At 39.7% G+C, this 12189-nt stretch overlaps 1 protein-coding gene across 1 annotated transcript in view; it reads right to left on the bottom strand.

Moving 5' to 3' along the window:
- Positions 1 to 12189, bottom strand: part of LOC139455476 (protein MTO1 homolog, mitochondrial-like) — a 191453-nt gene that overhangs the window by 172034 nt on the left and 7230 nt on the right. Inside the window, exons 6-8 of the mRNA XM_071237026.1 lie at positions 9990 to 10166; positions 9317 to 9429; positions 3785 to 3897 (exon numbers count right to left, since the gene is read on the bottom strand). Of these exons, the coding sequence (XP_071093127.1) occupies positions 3785 to 3897; positions 9317 to 9429; positions 9990 to 10166 (403 nt within the window). The remainder of the gene's footprint in view (positions 1 to 3784; positions 3898 to 9316; positions 9430 to 9989; positions 10167 to 12189) is intronic.

Below are 12189 nucleotides of genomic sequence, written 5' to 3'. Positions count from 1 at the left end.
CTGTGCTCTTTCAACAAAAGAAAGAAGTCATCTGTTTTCATGTTTTGTCAGCTGACAATTTTTAAAAAAAACATGCTTATGTTAATATTTTACTTGGCACAATGTAATGAGAATTCCTAGTCATGCTGTACTAACAGCGTCCCTGAGGGACAAAGAGCGTCGGAAATTCCAACAATTAGACAAATGGAATCACTCATTAGTAGTTGACTGGATAATATTCTTGGAAACACTGAGAAGTAGTTGACTGGCTAATGTTTTTGGAAAAACTGAGAAGTAGTTGACTGGTTAACATTCTTGGAAACACTTATAAGTAGTTGACTGGTTAACATTCTTGGAAACACTGATAAGTTGTTGACTGGTTAACATTCTTGGAAACACTGATAAGTAGTTGACTGGCTAACATTCTTGGAAACACTGATAAGCTGTTGACTGGTTAACATTCTTGGAAACACTGAGAAGTAGATGACTGGTTAACATTCTTGGAAACACTGAGAAGTAGTTGACTGGTTAACATTCTTGGAAACTCTGATAAGTAGTTGCCTGGTTAACATTCTTGGAAACACTGATAAATAGTTGACTGGTTAACATTCTTGGAAACACTGATAAGTTGTTGACTGGTTAACATTTTTGGAAACACTGATAAGTAGTTGACTGGTTAACAAGTAGACAATGCCTGGCACAGTGGAAAAAATGCCAGGTAGGAATATCAATAAGATGAACAAACTACTCCATGCCACATTTTAACATGAATACCCCACTCAGACACTTTATACTGATTCCATGCCAACTTGTCCTCATTTTAGCCCCAGGCAGTGTAACAACAAGTACCATCTGTTAACATCTTTTGGTGTGATGCAGCCAGGGATTGAACCACTGACCTGATGCTCGCCAGCAGCCTCTCCATCCACTAGACCACGGAGGTGGTACCACGTATACCAAACTAAAGGATATTCAATGATCTAGATGGTTGTTTAAACTGGTTTACATTTGGCTTTCAGATCAGGGTACATAGAGTTCTTCTTCATATCCACAATACTTCTAAAACTGTACCGGTTTACAGTAAGACCCTATGCAAGTCCTTTGAATTTTGTACATTTAGATGTCAATGCAATAGATAGATGTTACATTCAAAAACCCTCAAGTTCAATGTGGTAATGCAGAAAATGCAATCAAAATATTAATGAACACCAAAAGGCACCAGAGCACATGCCTGATGAATAAATATTGAAGGTTTATGAGTACTGCTCTGGAAATGAAACATGATGGACGAACCTATTCATTTATCACTTTGTTTGGGCAGGGGATGACTAGGTGAATATTTTCGTGGCTGGCGTGAAACAGGAATTATTCATTGATATTCATGCAAAGATTCGAAGCATGTACAGATTTAGGATACTAACTTCTTCTGTAGAATGGTCAACTTAAGTGTGGTAACATTTCACCAAGGGGCATAAACCTTGTGTACATAAGGACATAAAAAGTCCTTGACATGATGCATCAAGCATAATAAATGTCATAATTGGCATAACACTTTCTTAGTAAAGTACAGATTCTAGTAAATTGTTTGGGTTGAGTTCGAACCCACACTGCCAGAGTGACGAACCTGATCGCCAGCACACAAAGTTCATCGATCTAACCCATTCAGCCACCGAGGCATCCACAAAATGAAAGTCTGACAACTTGTAGTCTAGATCACGTACTTTGTGTACCCCTCTGACAAGTGTAATCCCAAATATAACATTTGTTACATTTGACCACTTTCTGAAGGGTATTGTGTGTTCAGATGTCAAGCATTTATGATTTTCACAGAATTTGTGTTGGATGTCTTGGCAAATTCATCCACAATCACCTCTTCAACACCACGCATACTGCATCATTGCTGCACCAGGAACAAAGCTACCAAATGTCATGTGTTGGCATCTATCAACAAAGTGTTAATGTTTCGAATTCTAGAAAAAATGAACGAAAAAAGATCACGAGGACTTGTTTCTCCCAAAAAAGTGTCCTTCACACTGAATCACAATATACTACTCAAAAGAAGTTAATGAACACCAATATTTTCACATGACTATAGTTAATCTGTCATGGCTAGTGGGTATTGCAACACACAGCTTTCCAATGGTGGGCATTCTCTAACTTGTTTTGAGTAGTATATACGAGGCTTTTCGGAAGCCATTTTTATTCATACATTGAAGAACATTTTAATGCACGCCCACACTTTTTTTTTTCATTTCACGGGCCCCTGTCCCTATTGAAAAGTGGCCAGTTCAGAAAAAAATTAAACATAAAAATATTTACTTGTATTATGTCTCCTGCTAGTAAAATAGACCCTCTGATACAATATAAAATGTTATATATAAATTCCATGACTACATCACTATCAGTGATTCTAGAGGCCACAGTGTTATATATAAATACCATGACTACATCACTATCAGTGATTCTAGAGGCCACAATGTTATATATAAATTCCATGACTACATCACTATCAGTGATTCTAGAGGCCACAATGTTATATATAAATTCCATGACTACATCACTATCAGTGATTCTAGAGGCCACAATGTTATATATAAATTCCATGACTACATCACTATCAGTGATTCTAGAGGCCACAATGTTATATATAAATTCCATGACTACATCAGTATCAGTGATTCTAGAGGCCACAATGTTATATATACATTCCATGACTACATCACTATCAGTGATTCTAGAGGCCACAATGTTATATATAAATTCCATGACTACATCACTATCAGTGATTCTAGAGGCCACAATGTTATATATAAATTCCATGACTACATCAGTATCAGTGATTCTAGAGGCCACAATGTTATATATAAATTCCATGACTACATCAGTATCAGTGATTCTAGAGGCCACAATGTTATATATAAATTCCATGACTACATCACTATCAGTGATTCTAGAGGCCACAATGTTATATATAAATTCCATGACTACATCAGTATCAGTGATTCTAGAGGCCACAATGTTATATATAAATTCCATGACTACATCACTATCAGTGATTCTAGAGGCCACGATGTTCTATATAAATTCCATGACTACATCAGTATCAGTGATTCTAGAGGCCACAATGTTATATATAAATACCATGACTACATCACTATCAGTGATTCTAGAGGCCACAATGTTATATATAAATTCCATGACTACATCAGTATCAGTGATTCTAGAGGCCACAATGTTATATATAAATTCCATGACTACATCAGTATCAGTGATTCTAGATGCCACAATGTTATATATAAATTCCATGACTACATCAGTATCAGTAATTCTAGAGGCCACAATGTTATATATAAATTCCATGACTACATCAGTATCAGTGATTCAAGAGGCCACCTGCAGTTTTAACTTCACAGCAGAATGACTTTCAAATAAATAAATAAAGAAAGAAATAAAGAAATAAAGAAATAAAGAAAGAAATAAATAAAATAAATAAATAAATAAATAAATAAATAAATAAATAAATAAATAAATAAATAAATAAATAAATAAATAAATAAATAAATAAATAAATAAATGTGTGGAAAAGCTGGAATAAATCTGTGAAACATAAAATAAAATAAAAATTGTATCAGTAGGTAATTGGTCCTGTTGAGGTCACATGTTTTATCCAGCATCAGGTTAAGCTCCAGTTCAACACAGGACCACACAAAGACCTGTGAGTGACAGGGATAGGGTTGTTGTGAGGACTGCTACATAACCAAATCCAAGGTTCTACAAATACTTTTAGAGGTTTGTAATGTCCTACCTTGGTCCAGTTATCTCTTCCTGAACATGCTTGTTGAGATGTAATGTCTCCATGACAATCTTCTCAACAGCTTCTGTTGTGCGAGTCATGTGACATTTCAGCTGATCTTTGGCCTAAGGAGAAAAACGCAAATCTAAAAATGGGACCACAGAGTAATTTGATTAAATTTAATTTTAACTTTGTAATTGGTTGGTTTACGAGGCCAGACAAAAAAAAAAAAATTAGACAAATAAATAATTTAAATAAAGACTGACACTGTTTCACAATAAGGTGAAATGAAAAAAAGACAAGATTTTATCACAACTGTCTTATCAAATCTGCACTTTGCTAACTTCAAGAAACTTTTAACAACTTCATCTCTCTTATTTTCCATCTTTCTGAGGCAAGGGAGTTAACCGACTGTAAAAGTCCAGTTTCCACCCTTGCCAAACTAGGCTGGAATTATTACAGAGTTATATTTTGGCTGGACTACACAACAATAGGCAATATTCCTTCCTGCTTCAATCATATAACAGTGTAGAACAATGTAAAACAAATGATTACGTTATATTGTGGTTTGTGCAAATTCAGTGTATTTTGTGTCTACTTACAACATGCATGTCCAGTGTACTGAAATGTATTTACATGTATATGTCTGTTTTACGCCTACAACTATCCCCCCTCTGTGCATGCGCATACGTCTTGCATACACATGCTCACAAGAGCCAATTTTCCCATAGGCCCTCTCTCTCCATTCTTTTCCCAAAGATCGAAGGGGGGGCAGGGGGGGCACTCACTCTTGTAAGGGGGTACCCATCCAATTACTTGCCTTGGACTTTGCCCACTCATCTTAGAGCATCCTTTTCTCCCCCAAGTCTACATCAGAGCTCAGGACGAAGTCCCAGTCCGCAGACCATAGTCCAAACCATGCAGCGGCCCAGGGACCATCACCTAGCTCTTGGTCATTCCTCGTCTGTGATAAGAATCTGTCAGCTCCCAAGTTCGTGCCAAAAACATTATTATGTATGTGTTTTTATCATTGTTGTGTCAGGATAAGAATATAAATAAGGAGAATAATCTGATTCCTGATGTTTTTTAACTTATCCCTCCACAACAGTATGCAATTATCCCAAGGTTGGACAGCGTGTTGGATCAACTGCATGTCCCCATTTGCGATTTAATGGTTGGGCCAGAGCACAGACTAGACTAGACTGCCACTTTGTCTTCAACCCCAGGGTGTGTTCAACTTCAATAGTCCCATAATGCATCACCAAAATGTCTGATTACAGGCAAGGCTGGGTATGAAATCACGTTGCGTATTCTTGGAGATATTCCTTTGACCCACCTCGATGGTCGTTAGTAAAAGGCATTTTTGTTGGTGCCAAAAGCAACTAGTTACAGCGTCCTCTGATGTCCTCTGTATCAGCAGACCTAACAATGTTAGTCAGCAGGGCCATAGTGAAGGTGCGGTCCGACTGACCAGGCAACTGATTTCTGGCAAATAATGTCCCCATTAAACTAAGATGTACCTCAATCTCATTAAAATGAGACCTTAGTTCTTGCTACCGCTAAACAAAGATCTGAGGACATCCCATTACGGGTCACGTCAGATCGACCATGCGCGAACTTTGCAATGGAATGACTAATTAGAAGGAAGCTTTCTCGTGCTTTACAGCACTAATTTCAAATTGGCGACTACGCTTCGAAACATATTTTGACAAATTCCCAATTACAAATTTGAAACCTAAACAAAAGAACATTGTGGAATGGCTGATAGATCGTCTATATAGTATGGATTAACTCGTTAAACCCGTAACAATCTTTCGGAATATCCTGTGTTAAAGTTTTCTAAATTGCATGATGAGAAATCACATTCCGACTGTCACTTTCGTAATCTGGTAAGCAACGCTCTGATTAGTCGGATGAAAGCTCGTTCAGACGTTACATCTACTGGGATGTCTTCAGATCTTTGTTTAGCGGTAGCGAGAACTAAGGTCTGATTTTAATGAGATTGAGATGTACCTCCGCTCGTGGACCACGTCCAAACTTGATCTGGGTGACGTCTATGGCGTGCAGTTCACTGACCCATGCCGCAGTGGCTAATGACATGACAAAGGCAGTTGTCTGAGTAAGAGGTACCGGTACCAGTTCCCCTGCAGAGGGGATAAGTTCATAGGGATAAACGAGGTGTCTCAGAACCAGTCCCAGATCCCAGGCCTGAGGACAAACTTCAGTCGCTGATTGGCATTATGGTAACCCCGTAGTATAGCAGCGATACAGGTTGATGGGGATGTGCCAAGGACAGAACTAATGGCTGAGACATAAAAGCCTGACAAATGTTTTGTCTCACGTAAGTTGCCTGCTATGTACGGAGTTGTCACCAACGTAGGATCCATATCATGTTGACGGCAATAAGCCTCAAAATATAATCATTTCTGGTCAGGGCGGCCATAGAAGGGCGATGTGTCTGACGGATAGTGAGAACTGCCGCCATGGAGAAACCCCTGGCCATCAATGCGTTTTGCAAATGGACCACCCACGTGTACATGTACATCCCACGACACTTGGCATCAGTGTGGTTGACGAGTGTGTGGATTTCTGAGCAGACCGGGAAACACAGGAAGTTTTTGGCCTGGCTCTCCTGTGAGTCGGAGCAGATGGGGGAACCATGTCCGACTGGGCCAAAAAGGCACTACCAAAAGAATCTGGATATTCACTGTGGAGTTTCACTAGAACTCGGAGAAGGAGCGCTGTTCAAATCGATGGCGAGGGCGTCGTGATTCCAAGCAAGGACATCCGGTATCAGTGATATGAACGTCCGAAGCTGGTGGTTGTAGTGTGAGGGAAACAAGATGACGTTTGAGTGGCCAAAGCGTTGACGAATCATCTGCAATATGTCTGGGTGCAACTGTGGGGGCTGACTCAGACTGGGGCAAGATATGTTGGAATGTTAGAGATGCCCAGAATGTAGCAAGCTCTCACCTCCAAGGGGATGTTGTCTATGAGACTGCAGATTGCAAACGTGAGGTCAAGGAAACTTTGTGAGTGAGTGGATCCAAACCAACTGGATTTTCATTTGAAAAACTAAGCAATTAAATACCTGCCTTTATCACTTATTTTAACTATATATGTGTATATGACGATGTCAGTGTCCAAAATGTACAAGGATATGAATGGAAAAAGACAAGTGAATAATTTTCAAGCTTATATTTCGAAGTTTTCCGAAACTTTAAAATGTGACATTTCCATTGATCGAACAAGGACCCCCATCCTACCTCCTCCCTTCATTGAATAAACTGATACAGCAAACTATGTTTATAATGAACACACACACGAACTGATGGATATAACAAACTATTCTTTCGGTCCTGATCATTTTCAATATATTTTATCATAAAAAGTTGAGGCATTTAACGAACACACTCATAACGAAATAACAGATGTAGCGAACTCAAATTAGTGGTCCCTTTGAGTTCGCGTTATAACCGTAGTTTCTGTACCCTAAAATTGTCTTAATTTTACCTGTGATTTGAGAACCAAAAAGTTTGATTGATTTTCAACAATATTTATGAAAGAAGAATAGAAATAATAAACAAATAAACAAAATTTTCAGTTAAATCACATATGTGCCTGAATCAGAGAGATATTAATAATAAAAAATAGTCTACTTGAAACAATTCATATTCCATGCTTTAACGTTTTAATTGTTTTTTTAAAGTTGTTTCTATTTGGGGGAAAACTAAAACTAAAATTGTTCTAAAATAGCCAAACATTCTTGAGAATCAAAACTCTTTTTCATGATAACTTTTGAGATAATGAGATTCACAGTGGATATATATGACTCTGTAATTATTTAACACTTGTTTCTAACCCTCATCTCACTAAATCAACCAAACACAGCTATAAAACAGAAATGAAGTAGGAAAATGAAGAATATTTACCTTTTATCCATGAATTGCTTTGTCACTGAAGTCTTATAGATTTTTTACGCTTTGGTGGAGGAAGACATGCATGGTCTAAGGGAGATAACTATGTGCAGTAACTGTTCTTGGTAAATTGAGTCCTGTGCAACTTAGTACTTTAAATTGTGTGTTCAAATACTTTCTCATCCTTTGAAAAACATGAAATCCTTTAATTGAACCAACACAGACTATTTGGTATGGATAAACTCAGGTTTAAATGAAAATTTAAATATTTTCTCAAAGTAAACAAAAATGAAAAGTTTCTTTTTTTCATGTTTAATTAACTAAATATTGTGAACCCTATAACCAAAAAATATCCAGATTTAAGAATGCTGAATAATGAGTAAAAAAACTGATAGACAAACAATAGTGCCAGAGCTCTAGGTCTGTAACCTGACCTCAATTGTGCCAACAATTGTTAATGATTTACTCTTCCTGTTTAACTTCCCGGGTTTAAACGCCATTTCCTTGATAGTGCACCCTTTTGGGTTTAGATGTCATGAAACAGGGGTTAATTTGTTTCACAATATAAATATTCTCCATTCAGAACTGCCCATTCACATTCATTTTTCGATTCAGTATCAGATGTACTGCTCTGAATTTTTCACTTGTTTGTACAAAGAAGTAAGAAGCCTCCAGAATGATTGGCTGATTGGTAAGTTCACCAGCTAAATGGAGTGGCTGTCCAGTCACCACAGATTCGTATCAGTAAAAAATCTGATTTTTTTGTTTGCTTGTCGTTTAATGCTGCACTTATATTCCAGTTACATGACATATGTCCATAAATAATCAAGTCAGGACCAAACAATCTAGTGATTGACATCACGAACATCAATCTATGCAATTTGAATACGATGACAGGCATCAGCCAAGTCAACTGATCCTGCTAGTCACCTCTAACGATAGACCCGTGAAGACCCGGAGTAGAATAGGTCTCCAGCAACCCATGCTTGCCGTAACAGGCGACTATGCTTGTCGTAAGAGGCGACTTAAGGGATCCGGTGGTCAGGCTCGCTGACTTGGTTGAGGCATGTCATCGTATCCCTATTGCGTGGATCGATGCTCATGATGTCAATCACTGGATTGTCTGGTCCAGACTTGAATATTTACAGACCGCTGCATATAGCTCGAATATTGCTGAGTGTGGTGTTAAACAGCAAACAAACAAACAAACAAACCTGTGACGACAAGTATGGGTCGCTGAAGATCACATTAGCTAATTGTAATCGGTGAGTGAGTGAGTGAGTTGAGTTAAACGCCGCTTTTAACAGTATTCCAGTTATATCGCGGCGTGTCAGCTTAATGTGGGAGGAAAGACCGAAGTGTTGCAGGTCTCAGATGTTTACCACTTCGGTGAAACACACGAGCACGGGTATGGTGTTGACAAACCTAGAAACATAATCTGGGCGAACCGGGATTCGAACCCACAATCATAGGTTTCTGGCGTGCCCAAGGGACGCAACTCTGCACAGCCAATCGCGGCGCCTTAGACAACTGGGCCACCCGTGCCCCCTAATTGTAATCGGATTGTCTTGTTGTGTCAGAAGGCAGTCTGAGATATAGGGGTCATTACCCAGTTGGTTCCGCCTACCTGTATCCATACTTGATCATTCAGGAATGAGAAGGGAGTTGGTGGGTCATCTCCATACATGACTGTCGTTTTACTGTAGTCAATATTCCGACCATCCAGTCGAGGGGGAGTTCCTAGAAAGTGAGTGAGTGAGGGAGTGACAAATGAAGAAACGAAGGAAGAAAAGCAAAAGATAGCAGGAAAGATGGAAGGAAGGAAGGAAGGAAGGAACAAATGAAGGAAGGAAGGAAGGAACGGACGGACGAACGAACGAACGGCAAAATATCAATGAAATGTTAAAATATCAACTGTGGCAATACTTTAGCAATAGTATGGGCTACTATTGCAAAACAATCACAATGGTGTATATGGCCCAAATAGTCGCCCCTAGGCAACAGTTGTACCAATATTTCAATAGTATCTGTGAGAAAGTGTTTGATGCGCCTTGATTCCGATTCCATTTTTTACGACCTGATCATTGTCAATTCAATTTTTTTTTGTAAATTCTATTTTTATATGAATAAATGGCAACTTCCATGAAGCGTGTGCTTCCTTTTGACACCTATTTGTCCCTACTTTACAGTATCACTAAAGTGTTTAATTGTCATAATACTATTGCAACAGTTGTACCAATATTTGAATAGTATCATAATAGTACAAATGTGTTTGATAGTCCGGCCTCCTCACAACCTACCTGTTTTCAATCTTCCCAGTTTAAAGCCGGCGTCCTCCAGACTTCTGGCGAGGCCAACTGCCGGCTCATCTCCCAGCCTTCCAGCAGGATGCACAGACATACCGATTTTGATGCAGCCTCGCAGAAATGTCCCTGTTGTCATGACAACTGTGTTCCCGTAGATTCTGTCACCATTGTCTACAAACAGTGAGTGAGTGAGTGAGTTTGGTTTCACGCCGCTTTTAGCAATATTCAAGCAATATCACGGCGGGGGACACCAGAAATGGGCTTCACACATTGAACCCATGTCCTGATTCGAACCCGGGTCTTCGGTGTGACAAGCGAACACTTAAACCACTAGTCTACCCCACCGCCCCGTCTATCAACAGAAGATTGTCCATTAAAGTTTGAAGTGACCCCATGGGGTTCCCAGGTTAGGATAGGTCCCAGAAACCCATGCTTGTCAAAAGAGGCAACTTGATAGATTGGTGGTCAGGCTCAGTGAGTTGGTTGTGTGTCATCGTTCCCTGACGGTGTGGAATGTTGCTCATAATATCAATCACTGTACAGGGTGCCTATCATAGCTGGTAAATTACTGAGTGCACCATTAAACAAACAACTAGTGAGTGTGCATGCGTTTTAAGCCACAGTCAGCAATATTCCAGTCGTATTATAATAGCCTTGAAATATTCTAGGGTTGGACAGTGGTTGATAGCAAGAGCATCGATCCAGGTTGTCAGACCACAATGACACACTGTCAGGGTCACAAGTTACTCGGGGGCACTGGTGGCCCAGTCGTCTAAGGCGCCTCAATTGGCTGTGCAGAGTTGCGTCCCTTGGGCAAGCCAGAAACCTATGATTGTGGGTTCAAATCCCGGTTCGCCCCGATTTGTCAGCACCATACCCGTGCTCGTGGGTTTCACCGAAGTGGTATAAACATCTGAGACCGGCATCACTTCGGGCTTTCCTCCTACATTAAGCTGACACGCTGTGATATAACTGGAATACTGTCAAAAACGGCGTTAAACCCAACTCACTCACTCACTCACAAGTTACTCATTGATCATCATTCGTCGGCTTCCATGCCTTCATTACACGATAAAAGATTCATGAGTGATATTCATCACTGCCGATATAGCATAAAATTATGTTCATAATACAGTAAATTGGGTGTGTAAGTCGGGTTTTGCCCTGTTTTTAGGAATATTCCAGTATTATCATGGTACCTTTCGTATGGCAACTGAAGGCATTGATGGACTGAACTTGAGATTAAACAAACTCCAACACACCATGAAGATCAGGGCCCAGTCTTACCAAGTGATTGTACAAAACAAATGTCGCAAGTCTATGATAAAGTATGGGAGTTACGATCGTCTTTGTGCTAAGATCGCTTTGTAGAACGGGACCCAGAGCGTTATATCTGCAATAACATACTAAGTTTAATCATATAACAACCTATTGCATAACATAATGTGATGAATGTTTTTGTTTATTTGTTGCTTAAAGGTGCACTGAGTAATATTTTCAAGCTATATGATGACAGCCTGTAAATAACCTACTCTGGACCAGACAAACCAGTGATTCCAATTATGAGCACTGTGCAACACTGTTGGGTATGATGTTATACAGCCAAGTCACCGAGCTTGCAATTGACCCATCCGCTCCGGTAGGTCGCCTCTTACAAGCCAAAGTTGCTGCAGACCTAACTCTATGGGAATGCTACTTGTACCGAGCCTGACCCATCCACTCCGGTAAGTCGCCTCTTACAAGCCAAAGTTGCTGCAGACCTAACTTTATGGGAATGCTACTTGTACCGAGCCTGACCCATCCACTCCGGTAAGTCGCCTCTTACAAGCCAAAGTTGCTGCAGACCTAACTTTATGGGAGTGGTACTTGTACCGAGCCTGACCCATCCATTCCGGTAAGTCGCCTCTTACAAGCCAAAGTTGCTGCAGACCTAACTTAATGGGAGTGGCACATGTAGGTTATCTAAGCAGACAATGCAATTCGGGGAAACGGAAATACACAGGGACGTGCTTCATTTTTTTAATGTAATGTAACACTTTCCCACTGATTGATATGATATGAGTAAGTGCAATCTCATAAAAATCAGATTTTTGTGCTCACTACCGCTACACTTTGCTGACATGACCTGTCTTGGGATGTCCTCAGGTCGAACACCAATACAGGTCATGTCAGGACAACCTTTTGACCGACCAAT

This window comes from Haliotis cracherodii, unplaced genomic scaffold (assembly GCF_022045235.1).
Source record: "Haliotis cracherodii isolate W230 unplaced genomic scaffold, xgHalCrac1.p SCAF_11, whole genome shotgun sequence".
NCBI lineage: Eukaryota > Metazoa > Mollusca > Gastropoda > Lepetellida > Haliotidae > Haliotis > Haliotis cracherodii.
The sequence above is the reverse complement of the archived record's forward strand: the minus strand, read 5'-3'. Positions and strand labels throughout refer to the sequence as shown.